General features: G+C 38.8%; 1 protein-coding gene across 2 annotated transcripts; it reads right to left on the reverse strand.

Annotated features, from left to right (window-relative positions):
- Window positions 1-110: 110 nt before the first annotated feature.
- On the reverse strand, window positions 111-16,410 carry NPM1 (nucleophosmin 1). Of its 2 annotated transcripts, XM_004828316.3 has the most exons (11): window positions 16,194-16,410; window positions 14,113-14,192; window positions 13,435-13,554; window positions 13,004-13,097; window positions 12,582-12,688; window positions 12,401-12,468; window positions 7,360-7,417; window positions 6,914-6,997; window positions 6,094-6,195; window positions 3,506-3,580; window positions 111-467 (listed from the first exon to the last, which is right to left on the reverse strand). In XM_004828316.3, the coding sequence occupies exons 1-11, from the start codon at window positions 16,249-16,251 to the stop codon at window positions 429-431; spliced, it is 885 nt and encodes a 294-aa protein (XP_004828373.2). In that variant the 5' UTR covers window positions 16,252-16,410; the 3' UTR covers window positions 111-428. The 2 variants fall into 2 exon arrangements, with proteins under 2 accessions (XP_004828373.2, XP_012917445.1); XM_013061991.2 differs by lacking the exons at window positions 111-467; window positions 3,506-3,580 and adding an exon at window positions 4,633-4,972.
- Between the last annotated feature and the right edge of the window lie 9,667 nt (window positions 16,411-26,077).

Below are 26,077 nucleotides of genomic sequence, written 5' to 3' on the forward strand. Positions count from 1 at the left end.
TGGAGGGGTAGGGAAGGGATTTTAGCATAGTATTTGACACTTTTTTTTAACTATATACACTTATTTCTTTGACAAAGTATAAGGGTAAATAACAGAAAGAGAAACAGTGCTACTTTATTAAAATACTGAGTTTATTTCACATGTATATTTTTGTCTCCCCACCATTTCCATTTGTCTGACCACCACTACTACTATGTCCTATCATAACATTCCATACATACTTAAAACCAAGCAAAGGGTGGAGTCCATTCTTTAAAAACTAAACAGGCATTTTGGACAACACATTCTTGGCAATGGAACCTGGACAACATTTATCAGACACGGTAGGGAAAGTTCTCACTCTGCATTATAAAAAGGAAAGCCAGATATCAACTGTTACAGAAATGAAATAAGACGGAAAATTTTAACAAACTGTTTAAACTATTTTCTTAAAGAGACTTCCTCCACTGCCAGAGATCTTGAATAGCCTGGAAAAAAAAGAAATGCGGTTAAAGAACCACAACACTTCATAGACACCAATAAATTAAACCATGTCTCTTTGTACAGTTCAACATATCTATTTTTCATCTTACCACCAAAAGGGTTCACTACATAATTAAGAACTAATTTCAACCAAATATATACTCAGACATAATTTATTTCAAATACTTCAAATCAGACTAAAATCATGTGAATCTTTGTAATTAGAGTCAATGGTACTATTATGTACCTAAGAGCTTAGATAAATGAAATGCAAGAGTAGGTAAGCCAGATAGGCCAATGTAATCTGCTTTAGGGCTGCCAGATTTAACATGGAGAAATATAGAACACACAGTTAAATACATTTATTTCTAAGCCTGTGGGACACATACTAAAAAAAATGATATTTACTTGAAACACACCAGATTAACTACTCACACTTGCTCTTATCTGGTTTGTTAAATCACTGAATACCAATCTTCCAAGACATAATCTGTTTTCCATTCTTAAAATCTAATGATTTGATGTTGTCTACTGACAAAAGAGCATCTCTGTCCATTTCTCTGTCCTCCTCTAACACATGATGAAATTCTTACTTATTCTCATGCTAGTATTAACATCCATGTAAAAGAATCATTATTCAAATGACAGTCTTGGCTAAGTATAGTTATTAATTATCCAGTTCAAGTTGGCATTTCTTTTCCTATTCATAGATAACCTTCTTTTATAAAGGCATCTTGAGATGCCCAGCTGATCAGTTGGTGGAGCATGTTACTCTTGATCTTGGGGTTGTGGTACAATTCCTGCAATGGATGGGAGGTACTTAAGAAAAAAAAACCTTTAAAACTATGAATAAAAATAATAGCCTTAATGTTTGTCAACTCTACAGCCTTTAACAAGTTTCTTTTAAGACAACAGGAGTACCTTAGACTAAGTTTTTTGAACTTCTCTGCATTTACATAATCCTACTGCTAAACGTAGGCTTTATTCAATTAACCATTTAAAAATGTCACTAAGGGGGTGCCTGGGTGGCTCAGTGGGTTAAAGCCTCTGCCTTCGGCTCAGGTCATGGTCTCAGGGTCCTGGGTTCGAGCCCCGCATCAGGTTTCTCTCTGCTCAGCAGGGAGCCTGCCTCCCACTCTCTCTGCCTGCCTCTCTACTTGTGATCTCTGTCAAATAAATAAATAAAATCTTTTTTAAAAAAAAGATCACTAAGAACATTTAGAATCTTTTCTTCAGAAGTATGATTTCCAGGGCTTCAAATAGGAGTCTTGAAAAATACCATTACTCAACAGCCACAGGGTTTCAAACACAAAGGAACGGAGTATCAAACGTGAGTAAATCTCACAAAAATCCTCCCTCAGTTCAATATAAATGCTGAAGAACAATCTCATGACACTCAAGTCAAAAGAAACATAGGACGCCACCGGGGCAGTGCTATGCAGAATATATGGACTGCAAAACACCTTTCGTAGTATCATCACTGCTTTGAGTAAACATTTTATCTTTACAAAAACATTCACCAAAATTTCATCTGTTGTTTCTCCACAAAAGGCAGTACAATTGTTTTCATTAACTCTTAATTCAAGAGCGTTTGCAAAGATTTGCTAGTATTTCTCAAATCCCATCTGGAAGGGATTTTATTAGCCAAATCCTCAGAAGCAACTCTTTTTCACTAGAAAAACTGCACAAGCAATGGAAAAAATTGTTTATACATTGTGACCTGTATCTGTAAGTATGCTGTAAAAACGTGAGGCATATTTATAGTTTTGATAAATCTATGTTAATAGTGAACAGAACTACTTTTGAATATTGCAGAAATTTCATCCTTGCACTTAAGAATAGGCTTTCAGTCTTAGACTCGGAAAATACTTCTGAAAGCAGGAATTCAGTCATTTCAGCTACCAAGACTGATATACTGGGTGGAAGTTCTTTACATCTTCGGTTATTTTTTCTTCCTCTGAACTGTTCTTAATTCCCGGTTTATTTCACAACTTCCTTTGGTACTAGTGGAAGAAATCTTTTGTTTTGTGCTTCCCTGTTAGTAAATGCTGGTTTACATCTTACTTTCCACTACACAATATTGAACTAATAGCTGCATACTGCAGTTTCACAAGATTTTTGTGTAACAGATGTCCACTATTCAGAAAATTCACACTTGTACTTTGGGGTTCAAATATACACAAACAGAACAGCAACCAAGAGTACAAAACTGAATTTCATCACTTCACAGCCATGTCAATTATGGCTGACCTCATAAATAGTAGTGTTGAAATACTGAATGGGTTTCAAACTGGACATAAACAGTACTGCCATTTAAGTCATAACTGGCAGAAAATAAACTCAAAACTGACAAAATTTCCTCGTTTACTGAGAAAAGTTGAGGCTTGGGGATTCTTGACAAAAGCCGTTTAACAGAGTGTTCTGTAAATAGAAGACGCCTAGGAACCTTACCTGTTTTTACGTTTTCCTTTATAATCTGAGTCAGCAACCATAAATAAGACAATAAAAATAAATGCAATTTTTTTCTATTGACAAAGTAACACATAATACAAAACTTAACAGATGACTCAAACTAAGATATCGAATATTAACTACAATTTGGCTTCTTGCTTCCAGATTTTACACTTTAGGTTGATTTCAGCAAAACGTGCTTCCCCTAAGACCTATGCAGAAAATGGTCTTTTCTGCCAACTCACAAGAAAGTCCAAGTCCAGACTACCTCTAATACTCAAATGGAGCAGCAAGGAAACCACAGAATACTACTTCCTTAACCAACAAAGCACCAAAATTAAAAGTGAGTTCAGGAACCAAAAAGATAATTTACCCACTATTATCAAAAGCTGAGAAAAAAAGAACTGAAGAGTTATCTTCTCAATCTCTACCAACTAAATCCTTAAACTAAATCCTTAAAAGTTTCCATGTATTTAATCTGAAGTATTGTCTGTGGTTAGGAACCTTTTAAAAGAAGCCAATACTTAAATTAAAAGAATCATAAGTAAGTCACAGTAAAATATTTGGTCTTATGTCCTGAAAATTCAGTTACCTCTTGGTCAGTCATCCGGAAGCAATTCTTCACATAATTGATGAACTTGGCTTCCACTTTGGGAAGAGAACCACCCTAGGAGACAAAAGCATTATTAAGGTTAAGTACAAAAACACTGTTTTTGAGATATTATGAAATTCCTCACAGATTTTCATGCTATTTACAAACATCACTGGTTCATTTCTTATCAATTCAACTCTTTCATTTTAATACTATTTTTAGGCCAGAAACACCTACTGGGCAACGAGATGTAAGAGCTAGGTCTTCCATTAAGGAGAGTTCATGATGTAATGTACATTGGGTGTAAGACTGATGAATCACTGAACTCTACCTCTGAAACTAACACACTGTGTTAATCAATTGAATTTAAAGTTAAAAGGGGGGAAAAAACCTTAGGTCTTTCACAGTAGTCCCATACTACTATGTTTATCAGTCTCGAATTCTCTCCAATTTTAGACGATATGTTTTGTCTAAAAATACAAAATATAAGCTAAACTTGAGATTCTTCAGACCCTCAAATGTCAACTGTCTGACTACTATATTATATATACCACCCAGAACCAAATACAAAACAAATGTATATCCTTTTTTGAGTACCACATACAAAGAAATCGAAATTGTTTTAATACTTACTAAAAACCTAGGTTCAGCACAATGCTAGCCTGGGAGTCAGTTCAGGACGTTTATGAAGTCGAATGGAAGGGAAAATTAGCCCCACATTTCACTAATTGTAACTTGGAACCTCCTTCATCAATTATGGATATGGGGAAGAAATCATTAATACTACTAGCACCAAATTATTTTCAAAATATTTCATCACCAAGTATTTCTAAACATAGCAATTACCGCAAAATACCCTTAGATGTTCATATTCAACACTACTTCTGAATTATCTTTTTTACACTAAGTATATCCCTTTTGTTTCCTCTTTTTATAACTAAATTTTAATTTTCATTTAACTTCAATTTTCTACACATTTTAAAAGATCAAGGTCTCAAAATGCCAAAGGAATCATGGCACGAACAGTTTAGGGATCAGACATATGGTGTAAAATAGTTAAACTACCTCTATAACCTAGAAAATAAACCTTACTGTATTTTCCAATTTTTAAATTATTGTCACATACATTCTTATTTGATTCATTAAAATATTTATTGAGCAGCTAGGGAGATACAGAAGTGATTGAAACATCGTCAAGAGTGAGGCAATTGCACACATAATAGAAAGCCAAGTGTAAGGGGTCACTGAAATCACAGCAGTCAAAAGAAATGTGCTTTAGGAGATCAAGAATGAGATTGCTTCCAGCCTGGAAGGGGATGTGGGTGGGTGGCAAATCAGGAAAGGGAATTTGAAACTTCAGTCTGGATTGTTGATGACAGTCAGTATGGACTATATTTGTCTCTCCTTTTCCTCTCTCCCCAGCTTTGGGCTTAATTTACCAGTAGTGCCCAGGACTGTTCAATTCGCCTGTAATTAAATCAAGGAGATAGGACCATATTAAAATGGGGGGGGGGATCTAAAAGATGTCATTTTAGCATTGTATCCAAGGGATAAAAATACAGCTGTGTTACCAGAACCTAGAAAGGTATACCATAGAAACAAAGCATAAATGAACACATCCTGGTTCTAAACATTATTTTTCCAACTGACTCTTCACTGCAGAAGGACATCTAGCAAAGCCAGGCCAAAACTTAGAAAGCACGGGAAAAACACGGGGAAAGGAGAGTCATCAACTTTTCATCACCATCCCGTCTTTACTCTCACTAATTGGGGTCTTATATCGCAATTCACAGAATTATAGACTTTCTCAAATGTTTCAAAACATTTGAAACTATTTACTCCATATTCTACAAGTCCAAGTTCACTAGGGTTTAATTGAGCTCACCAATCAAGCAACACGATGTGAGCTAACTTCTCACATTTCCACTAAGACAAAAGGCCTTTAAACTTAAGCATTATTAAAGATTCAAGATATTTTCACATATATTGACCAGTAATATCTCAGTATAAAAAGCAAACAGAAAAAGACATTTTCCAATTTGCTGGAGTCAGTCATGACTCCAGTATTTTTTTTAGCTACACCACCAAGCAACAACACTGTCTCCACTTTTCCAGTGGCTTACAATTTTATAAAACCCAAACGCCCTCTGCTGGTTCTGTAGCATCTTACAACCAAAAAAACAAGCAAAAGAATCTAGTGAACTTTTAAAATTAATATATAATGTATTATTTATTTCAGGGGTACAGGTCTGTGAATCATCAGTCTTACACAATTCACAGCACTCACCACAGCACACATTTAAAATCAGAATGAACCTTAAAACAAATTTAGTTGTATTTCTTTTATAAAATAAAATACAAGTAAATTCAAGTACATACCAAAAAAAAATCATGAAATTAGAAACAAATGTGAAAAAACAAGTAATCCATTTCTGAAAACAAAACATCAGAAAAACACAAAAGGGGTAGGTGTAGCAAGAAAAGAAAAAAAAAAGGAGCAATCTAGTTTCAAGCCTTCACAACAGTATTACCTTAACATAGGGAAGAATAAACCTATCTAGTTCTTAAAGAAAGATCCTTTTACTCACTTTTTCTATACTTGCTTGCATTTTTGCTTTAATGTCTTCTACAGAACTAGGTCCTTTCGGTGTCTTGGGAGTCTTTTCCTGTTTTTTGAAAGATTCTTGACCCTGGGCGGGGTGGGGGGGGGGGAGAAAAAAGATGAACTTCAAAAGGTCCTTAAGAGTATAGCTCTTAAGACCCATCCCCTATCTACCTGGTTTTTCTCAAGAAAAATCCCTCTTATTTACCATCCTTCTTTATAAAATGTACAGAGTGGCACTGTTATTTCAAATTAACATCTGAACAACTGTTTTTTATCCTTAGTATCATCCCTTAAGAAAGGAGTACTTTTGAGCTTGCTTTTGTAAATTCAACACCAGATCTGTTGTGCACTTAGGTAAACTGAGAGGAAACCAATTAAAGGTTTCAAAATTAAAACCCAAAGGCCCCAAGAATGAAGCAAGTAAATGCAGCTTGATGTGCTGAAGGCCCATCCTGCAGCTTCTAATAATCTCCAAGCCCAGGTACTGTGGTTCTTTTAAGCTGTCAACACAGCTAGGGTGAAAAACTGTACCATGCCATAAAATACTTTCAACAAACTCCTTACAGGACACAACTGTTTGTAATGCAATAAAAATCTTTCTGTTAGCATCCTCCTCCACTAAAATGCCAACAGTCATACATAGGACAGTAATTACTAATAAGCATACTTTGGCTCTTTAAGACACCAATTACAAGGGTTCTCCAAACAATGTCAAATTTCAGACTAGCTTCTTCCACAGGAGAACTTTGTAGTTTTTTAACTACTACAATGGAAACTGCATTTATGTGTATGGTGTCACTTACTTTTGTTCTTGGTGTTGATGGTTTTGAGTCTTTTCCATTCTGGTTTGATTTCTGTGCATTTTTGGCTGGAGTATCTCGTACAGACTGCAATTAGAAATTAATCTTAATCACTGCCCTCTCCGAAACAACAGATAGGAGTGCAAATAAAACTTCCTTAAAACTATATATGTGGCAGTCAGGCTAAGACAAAAGCAGTTATTCTGACAAAAGGTGTAAAGAACTAATAAAGTGGGAGGAGGCCCCATGGATAAAAAAAATAGATCATTCTTCACTACTAGGAAAGTTTTTAGGATGACAACCCTACTCAGGACTAAAGTTAAGTATGAGATCATCAACTCCTCCCAAGGCAGCTTTCATTAACTACAAAAGAAGTGAAAAGCACTAAAAAATTTCCTACATTTCTGTTATTAGCTATTTCGGACCTCATACCATTGTATCCTACTTACTTTCTTTACTGGAGCCTTTTCTTCAGCTTCCTCATCATCAAAATCATCATCATCATCACTACAAATGAAGAGAGTTATTAATACTGACTCAATGCACTCACGTAAGCCAAAAAACTATGTAGAAATTGGATGAACCTACAAGTTTTGTCTATCAAGACAATAACTTTCAGACTTTTGGGGAATGACAAAAAGAATCAGAAGCAGGATCTTGAAGAGCTTTCTGCACGTTCATCTTCATTACAGCATTATTCACAATTTCCAAGAGGTGAAGCAACCCAAATATCCATTAACAGTCAAATACGTAAGAAAATGTGGTGTACACAAATTAATGGAATATTCATAGTTATTACTACAATATTCAGATTTTTGGGTAAGATTTGAGGGAGACAGAGCAAGCATGGAGTGGAACCCTCTAAATCTCAGGACCCTGAGGATCATGACTGACCTGAAATCAAGAGTCAGACACTTAAACAACTGAGCCACCCAGGCACCCATGGAATATTCACTTTTTTTTTAAAATAAAGACTTTATTTGATAGATATCACAAGTAGGCAGAGAGGCAAGCAGACAGAGAGGAGGAAGCAGGCTCCCTGCTAAGCAGAGAGCCCGATGTGGGGCTCGATCCCAGGACCCTGGGATCTTGACCTGAGCCAAAGGTAGACACTTTATCCCACTGAGCCACCCAGGCACCCCTGGAATATTCACTTTTAAAGGAAATCTGTTACATGCTAAACAAAGACGAACCTTAAAAGACGGAATATTCACTTTTAAAGGAAATCTGTTACATGCTAAACAAAGACGAACCTTAAAAAGACGGTCAACTGAAACAGAACAGTCACAGAAAGACATACTACATGATCCCACTTAATGAGGCATCAAAAGTAATCTTTATACTCTTAAGAATCCAAAAGTGGATCGGTGTTTGCCAGGCGGCTCCAGACAGGTGGAGAATGGTAGAAAGGAGTTTTCATTCAGTAAGTATAATTTTCAATATTAAATAGGTAAGAGTTTAAGATTTATTACACAACAGTATAAATATGGCTAGCACTCCTGAACTACACACTTAAAAGATGGTTAAGATGATAAACACTGTTCTTTTACAAATAAATGAGTTAAAAAATTGGAGGTCGTAGTTTAAATAATTAAATTAAATAGAAACATATCTTGTATTCACACATCAGTAGAAATATTCTAAAGTGGCAATTCCAAAATAATCTATAGATTCATCACAGTCCATAAAGTCCCAACTGACTTCTCTGTAGAAAATGATCCTAAACTTTGTATCAAAATTGAAGAACCTGAAGCAGCCAAAACAATCTTGAAAAAGAACAAAGTTGGAGGATTCACCTAGTGTTTTCAAAGAAACCCACAAAAACTATGAAGCAACAGAAATCAAATTGTGTTTTACCAGCACTTAATAATACACACACATTAATAAAACTGGAGAGCCCAGAAATAAACCCACGTATTTATAGTAATTGTATTTTCAACAGTGATCACACTGTTAATTCAATGGCAAAGAAGCCTAACAAGTGGTGCTGGGACAACTGGAAATCCACATGCAGAATCTTAAGTTGGTCCCCCTAACTTCACACCATACACAAAAACGGACTCAGAAATCTATCAAAGATCTAAATATAAAACATAGTAAAGATTTCACTAGAGTTGGCAATTGCTTCTTATGTTAATACCAAATGCACAAGCAGCAAAATAAATAAAATGGACTTCACAAGTCATTAAAAACAAAAACTTAAGTTTATGTGACACTGTATGGTCAACCATGCTTCAATTACAAAGAAAGCAATGAGGATAACTAAAAACTTTTGTGCAAAGGATACCACTCAAGAGTAGAAGACAACCAACAGAATGGAAGAAAATATTTGTATCTGATAAGGTGCTTGTCCCAAAACAAAAAATAACCTCTTACAACTCAAATAATACCAAGACAAGTACTAATAATACTACAACATGCATGATTCTTTTAAGACTCAAGACATCAATCACATACTATATGTAAAATTCCATTTACAAGAAATATCCAAAATAGGCAAATCCATAAAAGACAAAGTACATTACTGGTTGAGTAGAGCTGGAGAATATAAAGGTAAGTTATAATATGGTTTCTTTCTGAAGGAATGAAATGGTCTGAAATTGTGGTGATGACTGCACAACTATGCAATTTAAGAACCACTGAATTGTGCATTCTAATTCTAAACTGGTGAATTTTAGGGAAAAATTTGAAAAGTTCATTTAAGTATTAGCTAATAGCAAATCTAATTTATATTTTAATTACCTCAAAAACTTAACTTTTATACTAACCAAAATGTTTTTTTCTTTTCCACACTAGTTTCTGAAATAAGCAATTTCATCTACTTGCACCAAGAAAACACCCATCTTTCCAGAACTGGGGTAAATTAAGGACTGCCAAATATTATGTAGTACAGGCAAAGCTATATATACACTGTCCTTAGTGATTCTGTCAATTTTGGCTTTAGAACCCAATCCCTGTTATGTTCTTCCCCACACTAGAAACAAGATGACAAGAATTTCTATAAAACCAATTATCACATGCAGTTTTAAGTATCCCTACTTATACATTTCTCTGACCACCCACCCTTTCTTCCCTTATATGAAACCTTAGTAATCTGAACCTTGATTAACATCTGTATATATTTATTTCACTCCTCCCTCACTACCCAACTTAAAGACACAACTTAGAGGAAACATGGAAGAACACAAACTCTTCTACACTGTGGCTGTATCAAGAAACCCATTTTGGGGTGGCTGGGTGGCTCAGTGGGTTAAGCCTCTGCCTTCTGCTCAGGTCATGATCCCAGGGTCCTGGGATCAAGCCCGGCATCAGGCTCTCTGCTCAGCAGGGAGCCTGCTTCCTTTCCTCTCTCTCTCTGCCTGCCTCTCTGCCTATTTGTGATCTGTCTGTCAAATAAATAAATAAAATCTTTAGGAAAAAGAAAGAAACACCCATTTTAAAGACAGGAAATCTTTCGAAACCCAAGCAGAATAAAGACAACAACTGGGTCCCACTCCAAAGCCTTCCTAGAAGGGATTGTTTCCTCACTGAATAGGTTATTGGACATAAACAGTAAACCTACACAAAGGCAATGTGAGGTCAAGGACTAAGTAAAAGTCAAAACACATATACCATTCGGGTTTCTCATTTCTATTTTTTTTTTTTAAGATTTTTATTTATTTGACAGACAGAGATCACAAGTAGGCGGAGAGTCAGGCAGAGAGAGGGAGAGGGAAGCAGGCCCCCTACTGAGCAGAGAGCCCAATGTGGGGCTCGATTCCAGGACCTCGGGATCATGACCCGAGCCAAAGGCAGAGGCTTTAACCCACTGAGCCACCCAGGCGCCCCATCTCATTTCTATTTTAAGTCCATTTCCCATTCTTCTCCTGGGGTGTATCATTTTAATTCTGACTAATAAAAACTATTCCCCAAAGTTGTTAACAGTGAAACAACAACTATATTGTTTCTAAGTCTGATATGCAGGTAATCCTGCATTTTTTTAAGCATTCAACTCTTTCGTCTTTTCATACTTTAGAGCCTTCACTGCCATGCTTAAATGGCTTTTTTAATAACTACCAGCTTGGCTAGTTGAGGTTACTGAAAACCTAATTCTCATATTTGATCATTACCTAGTATGTGTTTGACCTTAAATTCTTCTTGAATTATGTTTATATATATATAAATATATATATATATGTATATATATGGACCAACCTGGGAACTCAGGAAAAAAGCTGACAGATAATTAAAAGTTCAACTTATCAAAAGTTACTGATATTACTGCACATAGGAAAGACCAATTACAAACAACATTTTATTTTTTAGGTGCATATAACTCTACCTCAGCCTGATCAAGTTTAATAGACCTATCATTAAATTGTTTCCATCCCAATTTTAAATCCTCCACGAACATCCTTATTCTTTTTAAATACTGTATTTACAGGAAAGAGCTCAAAAGAGAATGTGACAAAGAGAGACAGGGTGCCAGTAAGCACACACACATGAGCACCCACGAGCAGGGGAAGGTGCAGAAGCAGATTCCCTGCTGAGGAGCCTGATCCCAAGACCCTGGAATCATGACCTGAGCCAAAGGCAGACACCCAGCTGACTGAGCCACCCAAGCACCCATTCTTTTTTTTTTTTTTTTTTTTCATTTATTTGACAGAGAGAGAGAGAGATCACAAGTAAGCAGAGGCAGGCAGAGAGGGAGAAGCAGGCTCCCTGCTGAGCAGAGAGCCTGACATGGGGCTGGATCCCAGGACGCTGAGACCAAGCCCCAAGCCAAAGGGAGAAGCTTAACCCACCGAGCCACCCAGGCGCCCTCCAAACACCCATTCTTAATCTCTTTTAGAAGAATCTTATTTTACCACTAAGGACCAAAGGACCAAAGAATCCTAAGCCAAAATCCTTTGTGAGGGGAAAAAAATCATGAAGTAACAACTTAAAAATGAATGTAGCTGCAATTATTCAGATTCTTTCTACCCAAACCATTTATCATATAGCGTTCAATAAAAAACATACCAGCAGACCTGTTATCACAGGTTCACTAACTCTTCCTCAGAAAAACGCTAGTCAGGGCGCCTGGGTGGCTCAGTGGGTTAAAGCCTCTGCCTTCAGTTCAGGTTAGGATCCCAGGGTCCTGGGATTGAGCCCCACGTCGGGATCTCTGCTCAGCAGGGAGCCTGCTTCCTCCTCTCTCTCTGCCTGCCTCTCTGCCTACTTGTGTTCTGTCAGTCAAATGAATAAATAAATTCTTAAAAAAAAAAAAAAGCTAGTCAAATACATTTGGGAAATACTGCATATTCTTTTAAAATCTGCAATACACTGCAGCACTGTAAAGGCTCTTAATCCCATAACATTCTTTAATTCAGCTATTTTAACCCGAAATAACAACCGCTGGCCATTTACCCTTTAATTATATGAATTTCACAGGATGACTCTAGTAAATAATTTCCATAAACTACCCCCAGACACCTGTCAAGCTTCTAAGAGCATACTACTTATACTTACTCTTCATCATCATCGTCATCATCATCATCTTCATCATCATCTTCATCAGCAGCAAGTTTTACTTTTTTCTTAAAGGAAAAAAATATATATATAAATATATACACCCTTATACTCATGAACAAGTACTAGCCTTTATCACAAACTAAAGGCCAGAGTAAGATATCCGCCATATTTCACCTACCTGAGGAACCTTGCTACCACTTCCAGGGGCAGAACGCTTTCCAGATATACTAAGGAGTTTCACGTCCTCTTCCTCTTCATCTTCTGACTCTGCATCTTCCTCCACAGCTAAAATAAATTTATTATCCACTATTAAAACTCAAGTGACGAGGAAGAACTCAGGAAAAAAAGGCGTAACATACAGTAGTGAGCATTTAAAAACAAAAATCTGCTAGAAAAACAGCAAACGGCACAGAAATTTTTTTAAAAAGGACTTTCTAAGGCTAATACTCTCCTAGGTTTTAATGGGGGGGGGGCTTTTCCAGTTATTTCCATGTGAATGATTATGAAGACAAGAGTATTAGAACTACTACTGAACAAAGTTCAAACAGGGAACAAAGCAACTGCATTTGAGAATGAATAGCCTAATACATAATAACATACCTACTAAGTGCTGTCCACTAATATGCACAGGCCCTGAACCACATTTCAACCGTAAGACCACAGGTGGTGTTATTTCAAAGCCCCCAAGGGAAACCTAAAAAGGAGAAAATTTTTAAGGTTAAATGTTCAGTATAAAAACCTGTTCACGACAAACTTGGAAAAATGTTTGCATTAATAGGCATTACAGGCAAACTCAAGCCAAATGAACAAACCAGTGAACCCGTTTTTCCACTTCTGACAAACAAGTAGCAAACCACTATGTTCAAGCATTGAACATTCAACCCCACAGTGAAAGAAGACACAGCTACTGCTACTAGTAAGAACCAAAGGAAATTCCTCCTTTCTAAGTCCCTGGTCTAAGTTAAATGACATCTATTTTAATACAACAGAATCGGACCTTGACATAAATTCCCAAGTTTAAGTGCCCTTACCGTTGGCTGTACAGACATTTTCAAAGTTGCCAGTGTGACTTTAATTGGACTGCCTTCATAATTCATTGCCTCTGCTTCAACAATGTGCAATTCATCCTTTGCACCAGCTCCTAAACTGACCTGTGAACAAAAAGAGTATTTCAGCTTAAGTTTGCATTTTACAATCCTCCAAAATTTGTCTTCTAAGAAAAAAAGGCAATTATAAAACTATTATTACCACTGATAAAAATCTTTATTGTGCACAACATTCAAGTTTTATGTCGCCTTACCAATCAATTTCTAATATCTGATACATTTGAATAAATGCATAGAAATGTATTTGATAGCATAGTGGTGGGAGGTATCAGTTACCCACAGTATGGATCACCTAACATTTACTGGCCGCCTATCACAAGTTAGGCAGTAAGGCTATAGGCCTTACTGTTGAGTACAAGAAAGATTCATCACTGTCCTAAAGGGTTTTATAATGCAGCCAAAGAAACAAAGTACATAAATATGGAAAGTTGAACATTAGTGTGACTGAACTTCACATGATTACCAACTGAGAGGTAAAGATGCCAAGTGCACTATCCCATATATACACTACTCAGTTATAAAAAAAAATATTATCAAAGTGTTAAGTCACAAAAAGAAATAGGCTGATAACAAGAAAAAGTTTATTTTGGAAAATGTAAATACCGTTCTTAAAGATAACTGGTGCTCATTTTCATCATTATCCACTTTAAAGTGATAATCCTTGTCAGCCTTTAGTTCACAACCTGTAAATAAAACAAAAAACAACAAAGAATATCACTGAAAACTTTAAGGAAAGATGACTGAACAAGTTTTCTACTGTTCTAGCTACCAAAAGGCAGGGCAGAAGTAGCTCTTCCTGGATTTCTTGAACAATTGTCTGTAAACATCAAATAACATCCACACATGGCTTTATAAATTACACTTTCCCACTATACTATCTCATTTTTTACTACACTACTATTACCACTTTTGGTAGAAACAGGCCCGAAGACCGAGTAAATCTGGAACTGAAACCTGTATCTGAAACTAAGTCTAATGTACAATATTGATAAAATCCTACTATTTAAAAAAGATGAATTATCTACCTAAGCACCCAAGTGGCAAACTGAAAAATGAGAATGGTTACACGAACACCTACATGAACAGCTTATACTTATGAGAAAAACTACAAATGTAAAAAGAACCAAAACTTACTACAGGGATCAATATCCCTATCTGAAGTTAACAGAAATGATATACATTAAATTATGCTCAGAAATTATATTTAAGAATAGACATATACCAGGGATAGTTCAGTAGAAAAGATTAACACAAAAATATGGTATAAACTGATCAAAAATCCTGGCTATTCAAAAGGGCTAGATATAAAAGCCTTAATGTACAGTGCGAGCTATCTACTCCCATTCCATCAACAGGCCATCAGATAACATTTTAACTAAATGATTCCATCTAACTGCCATCTAGCAGTTACTGGTATAGACCCCTCAATGTTATCTCAATTAACAAATCTCAGCATGATATATAAAGAACAAACAAAAAAAAACAAATCCTGGGGCAGGATTTGCACTTACTTCAAAGCCTGACAAAAAAAATAAGAGCTTCGACAATTTCATGAGGACTGAAAACCAAAGCTGGGCTCTTTCTACTATGGTACTGCGTTCTAGAGAGGGGAGGGAAAGATTCCTAAACAGTACTAGCCCTTATTGACCCTACACACATATCCCATCTTTTCAAAAGAGCGGTTTGCTCAACGCGTTACAGAGGGCAGTTTCCACCAGCCTCCCTCCAAAAATAAATAAATGAAATAAAGCACCAGCTCTAGAGGCAAGGGTCTTGGTTTAAATCTGCAAGCACAACCTTCGTTAAGTCACTTCAGTTCTGAGCATCAGCACCGTCATCTGCAAAGTGGGCTAACTCAATCTACCAACGTGAGAACAAAAAAAAAGCGCTCTATAAATGAGAACTGCCATCATAGACTTTAAGCACTGAACAAAGACTCCCACAATCTTGGCTCCACCAGCCACTCTACCCAACATTTCCCGCCCAAGAGCTTCAATTAAGCACCAGGATGCCGGGCTCCGGGGTGACAAGACACCAGGTAGACCCGGATGTAGTGCCCACACCCCCTCCTTCCCCCAACCACGTGGCAACCACGTGCTCCCAGCGGTTGCGGCCTCCCCACGCCGGGCCGCGCCTCCCCTCCCCCCGCAACCGGCCGAGGCACCGGGGCTGAATATCGGCCCTAGAGCTCCGCACTCCTGAGGCCTGAGGACAACGCCAGGCTCTAAATACCCTTGCCCCCCAGAAAACAGGACCATGCCCCACCACGGATTCCCACAACCTCCAGCACCAAGGCCCGGCCCAGCATGAAAGACACCAGCCAAGAATCACAAGCCTACGAAATCACACAGCCCAAGAGAAAATCATGCCGGTGGCTCTACCGCGTGCCCCCAAATAAAGCCGAATCCTCAGCCTGTTGGTTCTACGTTACCTCAGGCCCCGGGCCTCGGATCGCTCCTGCTCCAGGCTATAGGCAGCCCCTCCTTCCACCGCTTCGAGCTCCAGCTCTCCTTTTCGGACCTCCCATTTCTCAGGCTGCAGGGCCCCGGCACCTCGCTTTCCTCCCTCAGGCCTTCCAGCGTGCCTAGCTTTCTCTACCAGCCCAGGCCTCAGGAAGATCCCCGCCCCCCCACCTCAAAGCCACCAGGCCCTGGACGGCCTCGCCCCAACCTCCCAGCACTTACCGAAAAGATAGTTCTGGGGCCTCAGGGGGCTCATGTCCATATCCATCGAATCTTCCATGGGGTGGTGGCTCGCACTTGGGTGGGAGAGAAGGCGGACGGAAATAAACGACTACTGTTCACAGAACAGCCGCGCAGGACGGAATCACACCAGGGAAAGGACGCGGGCTCCCTGCGCACATATATAGCATCGTGAAGATCTCGCGAGAGCTTCCGAAGTCCCGTCTCCGCGCGCGTGCTCGGGAGCCCCCCTCCCCCGGACGGTCCGTCTCTCGCGCAAGCGCTCTTCAACCCCACTCCTTTCCACCTCGCCCCCCACCTCCTCCAGGTACTTCGCGGGCTCCCACCGAGCACGCGCACTCCTACCCCGGCCCCACCCCTCCGCCGCGGCCGCCTGTGCGCACGCGTGCTTTCCCCCGGTAGCGCGCGCTGCCCCGTTCCAACCCGTCCACGTCCTCTCCGGCTCTGGCGGGCCGGCCTAGCGCCAGTATTCTGCGCAGCCCACCCTGCAAAATGGCGACGGCAACCCTTAGCTGTGTTAGGGAGGGAGGGCGAGCCGGTTGTAAATGAGCCAGAGAGCGGCTCGGTTCACCTTTCTCCATCACTTCGTGCCTCTCAAGTCTCCAGACAAGCATAACCACCTCGGGATTTTGACTTACCTGAAGGTTTGGGCTCTAGAGTTCATTGTTTCCCCAAAGTTAAAGCTTCAGTTGCCAGAAACAGTGGATTACTGATTATTTCTTGGGGAGAAAAGATGTAGCTGCTGTTCGGACTTATTCAACTGCTTTTATAGCTCTTTCCTTTCTGAGGAGACATCTCTGAAGTTGAAACCTCTCATCTTGATACCATTTGGGGGCCCAAAGGGGCTGAGTGAGCCTCTTCCATACGAACAGGGCAGGGGCTAACCTTGGTTGATTTCGCCAGACACAAGATTTATTTAAAAGGACTACATACCCACAATATGTCCCCATGTAAGATCTGTGAGGCACATATGACTATTCCCACTCTGGAGACAACAAGTGCCCAAATGGATGAAGTGGTAAGATAGGATGTTCTAGCTCCAAGTCCAATGCTAACATCCCTCTGAAAAGAGTTTGGAGGGATATGTGTGGGTCCCGTCGCTGAGGCAGTGCCATTCTTAATCTTTAATATTGCTACGACTGTTCTGCCCTGTGAAGAAAACATACGATTTATAAGAAATGCAGAGGCCTCAATTAGACTCTTTGGGAGTGAGTCTGGAAATTATTATTCTCAACAAGCTACATCGTGACGGAGGATCCCGACCCCTGGAGCCCCCGGACACTAGTGCGTTTTTAAGGATTCCCCTAATTAGCTTGTTTACATCAACAGATTAAATAACAAGAAATTGTGGAAGGAATAAAAATAGTAAGAGTAGTGCCCGACCTCCTTTTCTCCAAATACAATCTAATTGGGAAGAAAAGCTGTAAAACAGGTGAATCAGCTATTAACTAACAGAATCGAAATTCTAAATTTGGAGAAATCAGTGAAATTATTATGTGAAAGGGAACAAGCTGTTCCCCACCCCCAAATGAAGAAGAGTCTTCACCAGTCTGGTTCTTGGATCTTTTGATATGCAGATTATGGCCAATTGCTAGAGAAAATCCTGAGACTTAGAAGGATATATATGTAAAGAGTTGAGAAAGGCTGAGAAAGGGAGGGAGGACTAAACAGAGGATTAGAGATTATTTAAAAATAAAATCTTACAAAAAAAAAAAAGATCTGGGCAGGAGAAAGTCTCAAGAGGAGCTATAGGAGAACGGAGAAGGAGAGCTTAGTATTCTTTAAGCCCATGCCAGTATAAATTGGAACTACTTTGTACTTTCTGGATTCTGGACCATGATTATTCAAATGCAGCTCTGCACAGAGCCTGAGCCATGTGGGAACCATATCTCATGTTATATAAACAACTACATTTGTTCCTTAAATATTTTAAGCACCTAATCTAGATACTATCTCATGGAATCAAGCAGTTAAAAAAAAAAAAAAAAAAAACTACTTACTGCATTTTTTCAGATTTACAAACATAACAAATGCTCACTTCTTAAAATAAATTAAAATTATTTAAGTCTATACAAAGTGGAAAAATAAGAGTGCCCCTCTTTCCACATTCCCATTCCTATTCCCAAGAGTTAGTCACCCTTAATAGTTATGTGTGATTTTTTTGCCTTCCAGATTATCTATCTACCTGTCCATACAGAGAAAGAGAGATGATATAGTTGGAGGGTCTTCTGTATTTTTTTTAATTCGGATGATTCATATATTGTTCAAGTTGCATTTTTCAATTTGCTTGCTTTGTTCAAGAATATATTTTGGAGGGGTGCCTGGGCGGCTCAGTCAGTTAAGCATCCAACTCTTAATCTCAGTTTGGGTCTTAATCTCAGGATTGTGAGTTCAAGCCCTGAGTTGGGCTCCATGCTGGGTGTGGAACCTACTTTAAAAAAAAAGAAATTTGGATTATGGACATTGGGGAGGGTATGTGATTTGGTGTGTGCTGTGAAGTGTGTAAACCTGGTGATTCACAGACCTGTACCCCTGGGGATAAAAATATATGTTTATAAAAAAATAAAAAATTTAAAAAAAAAAAAAAAAAAGAAATTTGGGGCACCTGGGTGGCTCAGTGGGTTAAAGCCTCTGCCCAGGGTCCTGGGATCAAGCCCTGTATCAGGCTCTTTGCCCCGCAGGGAGCCTGCTTCCTCCCCTCTCTCTCTGCCTGCCTCTCTGCCTACTTGTTTGTGATCTTTGTCTGTCGAATAAATTAATAAAATTCTTTAAAAAAAAAAAAAGAAAGAAAGAAAGAAAGAAATTTATGTGGCGCCTGGGTGGCTCAGTGGGTTAAAGCCTCTGCCTTTGGCTCAGGTCATGATCTCAGGGTCCTGGGATTGAACCCCACATGGGGCTCTCTGCTCAGCAGGGAGCCTGCTTCCCTTCCTTTCTCACTGCCTGCCTCTCTGCCTACTTGTGATCTCTGTCAAATAAATAAATAAAATCTTTTTTAAAAATTTTATTTATACTTAAATAAATATATATATACACACACACATACATATATATTTAAATACATAGAACATTTCCCCACACTAGTACATAATATGGATATAATTTACTTATCCATTCCTCCATTGATGGACACTAAAATTATCTCCATAATCTTACTATAAGAAATAAAGCTTTAGTAAATATTATGGACTGAATGTGTGTGTGTGTGTGTGTCCCAAATTCATATGTTAGAGCCCTTAACCCTCAATGTGACTTTATTTGGAGACCAAGCTGATGGGGAAGTGATAAAGGTTAAATGAGATTATAAAGATGAACCCTGATTCAATAGTGCTGGTGTCCTTATTAGAAGAGGAAGAGACATCAGAGCTTGCTGTCTCTCTCAGCTATGTATATAGGAGAAGGCAGCCATCTGCAAGCCAGAAAAGAGCTCTTTCCAGAAACTGAATCAGCAGGCACGTTCACTTAGCCTCAAAAGCTAAGAAATAAATTTCTGTGGTTTAAGTCACCCAATCTGTGGTATTTTGTTATGGCAGCTTGATCAGACTGCTATAGTAAGAATATTTGTACATATATCCTTATGGATGTCTAAAAGTAGTTTTGTAAATATACTCTAAGAAATGGACTTGCACAGTAAAATGGCAGCAACTAATTAATTAATTAATTAATTTGCGATGTAAGCAAATATGCCTACAAACATATATACACATAACTACATCTTTTTGTTAACATAAATAGGGGCACACTTCATATGTTGCTCTCTTAGCCTGTTTGGGCTGTTGTAAGAAAATCAGTACAGATTGTGTAGCTTATAAACAACAGAAATTTATTTCTCACATTTCTGGAGGCCGGATGTTCAAGATAAGGGTTTCAGCATGGTTGGGTGAGGATCCTCTCCAGATCACAGATTTCTTGTGTCCTCATATGGTGCAAGGGGCAAGGGAGCTCTGTAGGATCCCTTTAATAAGCACACTAATTCCATTCATGAGGGCTCCATTTTCCTGACATGATCACCTCCCAAAGGCCCCACCTACTAATACTATCACCAACAGGGGTTAGGATTTCAACATAGGAATTTTGTGGGGACAAAAGCCTTCAAGCCATAGCAATTATTCCTCAACTCCCCTTCTTGACTTCATGTAACTTAGCTATCTTTCCATGATATATTTGAGATCCAATGCTTTCTTTTTAGGAGTTGCATAATAGTACATAGGATGTACGTATATATTATTGGTTTAATTCCAGGTTTTATTTATTCCTTCATTTGTTAACACATTTTGTGATGGAAATTTTCAAACTTTACAAAAATAGAACATTATGATGAATACCCATATACCCATCACTCAGCTTTAACAGTTATCAACATATAACCACTCTTGTTTCATATACACCCTCCCACTATTCGTCTCCCCCTCTGCTAGGTTGTTTAAAGAAAATCCCAGACATGTATATTTTCATCTATAAATACTTAAGTATGTATCTTTAAGAGATAAGAACAATTCCTCAAAACGTAAACATAACACCATCATGATCAAAATCAAAATTTTAAATAGTTACTAATATTATGAATTATCCAGTTCAGATTTCCCTGATTGTCTCACAGTTGGTTTGTTTGAATAAGGATGCAAACAAGGTCAACACATTATGCAGGAAAACGTGTTTGTCACTTAACATGTCCCTTTATCCTCTGTATTTTCTGTAAGTTAGCAGACAGATCTGTAGCTGCTTTGTCAAATGGTTAGTGGTTGCCACTAACTACATAAGTTTAAATTAGTTAAAATTAATTAAAATGTAAAAGTCAGTTCCTCAGTCTCACTGGCCAAGTGCTCAATAGCTATGTATGAGATAGCACACAAAAACATTTCCATCACCACAGAAGGTTCTGTGGGACAGCTGTGATGTAGAGGCTTCCCCAGATTGGTGTTCACCTTCCTGACAAGAACATTTCATAGGAATACATTCTCTTGTGACAAGAGGCAAATAATGTCTGGTTGTCTCTTTTTTTATGGGATTATGTTCAGCTAATGTCAACCTAATTCTTCCTTTATGAAGTTCTCCACTCCCCTACGTTTTGACCGATCACTGCCTCTGTTCATTATTTCTAATTTTACCACTCCCTCTGATTTATTAACTAGAATTCAACAAAGGAGAACTTTCCTTTATCAACTATTTAGTTTTAGGGCACCTGGGTAGCTCAGTGGGTGAAAGCCTCTGCCTTTGGCTCAGGTCATGATCCCAGAGTCCTGGGATAGAGCCCCGCATCGGGCTCTCTGCTCAGCGAGGAGCCTGCTTCCCCCTCTCTCTCTCTGCCTGCTTCTCTGCCTACTTGTGATCTCTGTCAAATAAATAAATAAAATCTTAAAAAAAAAACACTATTTAGTTTCCCTGAAAAATAGTCCATAAATGATTGTATCTTCCCTTTTATTTACTTGTTTTACCTTTCTACAAAGGTGACTAACTTTTTTTAGTCATCTTCATGTACACATGACTTTTAACATAGCTACTATTTCAACTTATTTCAGTAATTCTTTTCTGTTGCTCAGAAATTTTGTCAGTGAGAGCCCCTTCAAGTTGGCTTTAATGTCTTTGTGAAACAACATTGCTTTCTAGTATGATAGAATATTCTAGGCTTAGCTTATACATTTCCTACTCCTGAACTGGATTCAGCTGTTTCTTTAAGAATCCTGATCCCTTTAATGGGAATGGTATTAGAGATCACATTCTGGTTGTGAAAGGTACTTGTTGCTATGGGGTTAGTTGTTTTTCTAGGACTTTCCAATGGACAGAACTAGGAAATATTTTCTTAGGTTAAAGGCAATATACTATACTCATTGTTTTGCATCTATTGTTTTCTTTTTCCCTCACTTCTCAGTGTATCTTAGATATCATTCCCTGGCACAACATGTAAAGGCTTTTTTTTTTCACATCCTATTTTATAGCCGCATGGTGTGGAAGTACTCTAGTTTATGTAACCAGTTCCCTGTTAATGGACGTTTGGGTTGCTTCCAATTGTGTGCTATTGCAATTGGTACAGCCAGGAAGAGCCTTATACATGCATCAGTTTGTGTTTTTATCAGGTTTGGGCAGCATTATAATGGGTCCACTTGGCTAGGCCAAGATCCCTCTATGTTTATAGTTAGGGTGGTTGAGAAGAGATATTTTCACATGAAACTTGATGGGCAGAGGAGAAGCAGCAGCATTTTGGTTTTCGTGCCCAGAAGGCTGGGGCAGGTACTTTGGCGGCTAACACACATGGTGGCTTATTTACTCACTTACTGGTCTGGCATGGGGCAAAATTCAGACCTACAACTGCCCCATCTCCCCTTGCATTATCATTCAGTTTCTATAATTCCTAGGACTTGCGGATGTCTAGCTCAGTGAAAAGGACACCACCTTCGGTGAGATACCCAGTTCCTCAAGATTGGAGGTAGTGAGAGCTGGCATCAGTTTTGGTCTATCTCATGGATTCCAGCTCATGTTCATGCATGGCTTATCCTTGTGCTTTCAAATTTTTATCTGTCTATGCTTCCTGACTGACTGCCCTGCGGAATTCAAGCTGTAGTATCAGACATGAAGACAGCAGCCTTACAGCTCCACCATGCATATAATTTTTTTTAATTAAAGATTTTTATTTATTTATTTATTTGACAGAGAAAGAGAGAGAGATATCACAAGTAGGCAGAGCAGAAGGCAGAGAGAGATAGGGGGAAGCAGGCTCCCCGCTGAGCCGAGAGCCCAATGTGGGGCTCGATCCCAAGACTCCGAGATCATGACCTGAGCCGAAGGCAGAGGCTCAACCCACTGAGCCCCCAAGCACCCCTGATTTTTGCTTGATGTTGTCCATTCACCTTTATATGAATGTAAAATTTTGTATTCCCACCAGTCTGTTTACTCACAGTGTCATCTGTAGAGTATGTTGTGGAACTTCAGGATTTTTGCCAATCTTACAGAGAAGTAATATGGTTGTAGACTTAATTTGCACTTGTCTTGTACCCTATTTATTTACACACTTCTCCATTATTGGATATTTGGGTTGTTTTTAGTTTCTCAATGCTGTAAACTATAAAATGATAAGCATGCTACTTTTTTAAAGATTTATTTATTTATTTTAGAGAGCGTATGTATGCGAGTGGGGGTGGGGATTAGAGGGAGAGAGAGAATCTCAAGCAGACTCCCAGCTGAGTGTGTGCAGAGCCCAACATAGGGCTCTGTCCCATGAATCTGAGATTATGACCTGAGCTGAAATTAAGAGTGGACGCTTAACCGATTAAGCCACCTAAGTGCCCCAAATGATAAACATCTTTAAACCTACATTTATTCTTGAAAATTAAACCTCCAGGTCAATACCATGGCTTTGTTTTATTGCTTTATTTTTTTTAAGAGATGGTTGATATACAGTAAAATTCACCTTTTCTACAGTACTATTCTACAAGTATTTACAAATGCATGAAGTTGTATAACTACTCCTCCAATCAATATAGAGAACATTTTCATCACCCCAAAATCTCCCTGTCTTTTTGTAATAAACTTAGCCCCACTACCTATAGCTCCTGGCGATCACTAATCTGTTTTCTCTCCCTATAGTTTTTGCCTTTTCTAAATTGTCACATAAATGAAATCATACAATATATTGGTTTTTAATTCTGGTTTCTTTCACTTAGCATAATGAATTTGGGGTTCATCCATGTATCAGGTGTTTATCATCTGACTGCTAAGCAATATTCTATACTACATATACTGCAGTTTATCTGTTTATCAGGTGAAGGATTATGAGTTGTTTCTAGTCTTTAGCATTTACAAATAAAGCCACTATACTATGCACATTTTTTAAAGGTTTTATTTATTTATTTGACAGAGATCACAAGTAGGCAGAGAGGCAGGCAGAGAGAGAAGGAGAGGGAAGCAGGCTCCCTGCTGAGCTGAGAGCCCAATGTGGGACTCCATCCCAGGACCCTGAGATCATGACCTGAGCCGAGGGCAGCGGTTTAACCCACTGAGCCACCCAGTCACCCCTACTATGCACATTTTTAAAAAATATTTTATTTTTTTATTTGAAAGAGAGAACACGGGGGAGGGGCGGGTACAGAGGGACAAGCAGACTCCCTGCTGATGGCAGAGTCCAATGTGGGGCTCAATTCCCAAACCCGGAGATCATGACCTGAGCTCAAATCAGATGCTTAACTGACTGAGCACCCAGGTGCCCGGTTCTGGTTTTTTTTTTTTTAAGATTTTATCTATCTACTTGACAGAGAGAGAAATCACAACTAGGCAGAGAGGCAGGCAGAGAGAGGGGGAAGCAGGCTCCCTGCCCAGCAGAGGTCCCAGGACCCTGAGATCATGACCTGAGCCCAAGGCAGAGGCCCAACCCACTGAGCCACCCAGGCACATTCCTATACTGATATGTGTGTCAGTATAAATATTAATTAAAAATTGGGTAACTGGTGGCTTCATCGGCTAAGCATCTGCCTTCAGCTCCGGTCATGATCCCAGGGTCCTGGGATGGAGCCTGCATCAGGCTCCTTGCTCAGCTGGAAGCCTGCTTCTCCCTCTGCCTCCTGCTCTCCCTGCTTGTGTACGCTCATGCTCTCTCCCCACCCCCTCTCTCTGACAAATAAAATTTTTTAAAAATATCGGGTAACTGTTCAGTAGTGGGATTGCTGAATTATGTGGTAATAATATGTTTGACTCTAAAAGAAAATGCCAACCTGCTTTTCTAAGGGGTTGTAGCAATTTACATTACCGCAATCAGTGTTTGAGAGTACCAGTGGTTCCTCTGGCCAGCAGCTACTACTGTCCTTCTTTTTTCACTATAGCTTTATTGAGGTATTTCAGTAAACTTACATGTTTCGAGAGTGTACAAACTAGATGGCATGCCTTAGGATTCAGAAACAGTTCGTGTCCAACTCAGGGGAAGTAAGAAGTCCTTTCAGAGGAGGTGGCACTTGAACTGACTGTTGAAACATCAACGGAGGGAACCATGTTCTGCCAAGGAAAAGAAAATGAGCAAGTAAATGAAGGGAACACAGGGCTTGTAGAGGACCAGCAAGTCATTGTGCCTGAGGTTATAGTAAGCAAAAAGATCGTTTCAGTGGTAGAAATCAAGAGATAGGTGCTACCTGGGTGGCTCAGTAGGTTAAAGCCTCTGCCTTCGCTCGGGTCATGGTCCCAGGGTCCTGGGATCAAGCCCCGCATCGGGCTCTCTGCTTGGCAGTGAACCTGCTTCCTCGTCTCTCTCTGCCTGCTACTCTGCCTACTTGTGATCTCTGTCTGTCAAAGAAATAAATAAAATCTTAAAAAAAAAAAAAAGAGATAGGTGCTAGATGTGCTTATTGGTAGTAGGAAGTCATCTATCTATAAGTGTGTATCTGTATATATATGTTGCATGTATTTTATGCATATGTACACACACATACATATACACACTATTAGTTTATATCTCCAATTCCAAACCTACACCATAGGTTTCATTCAGCCTTTCCCTTTATTTTAACTGCTTTCTCTGACAGTGAGAAACCTGGCTCTCATTATCCACAATATATTTACTTATTGGTTTCAATATTCATAAAGTGGTTTCAGATACAAAACCATATCTGGGATAAAAACAAACTACTAAGTAAAGTATTTGTGCTCAATTTCCCCTTGGTCCTTAGAGCATATTAGTGTGTATGGAGTCAAAATATTCTTTCCCAAAGTTACATAGGTTGGTCCTTTTCTGCTGTCACCCCCAATATGGTTATGTTGTTCAATACTGTTAGGTTTTCATGTATATTCCATTTGGGGCTCTATCTCATCTTTGTTGATTAATTTTGTTCATATTTTTAGTATGTGAAACAGTTGCATGGCTCTAAAAGTCAGAAATTTGTAAGAAGGAT

The sequence above is a fragment of the Mustela putorius genome, unplaced genomic scaffold, assembly GCF_011764305.1.
Source record: "Mustela putorius furo isolate JIRA1106 unplaced genomic scaffold, ASM1176430v1.1 tig00000145_pilon_pilon_pilon, whole genome shotgun sequence".
In the NCBI taxonomy this organism is placed as follows: Eukaryota; Metazoa; Chordata; class Mammalia; order Carnivora; family Mustelidae; genus Mustela; species Mustela putorius.

Excerpts from the sequence above, each read along its gene's own strand:
- NPM1 (XM_004828316.3), bottom strand. The coding sequence starts at position 16,251 with ATGGAAGATTCGATGGATATGGACATGAGCCCCCTGAGGCCCCAGAAC. Across the intron at positions 13,555-14,112 it reads ACCAGTTATCTTTAAGAACG|GTCAGTTTAGGAGCTGGTGC; the intron begins GTATTTACATTT and ends TTTTGTTCACAG. Across the intron at positions 12,469-12,581 it reads GTGGTAGCAAGGTTCCTCAG|AAAAAAGTAAAACTTGCTGC; the intron begins GTAGGTGAAATA and ends TTTTCCTTTAAG.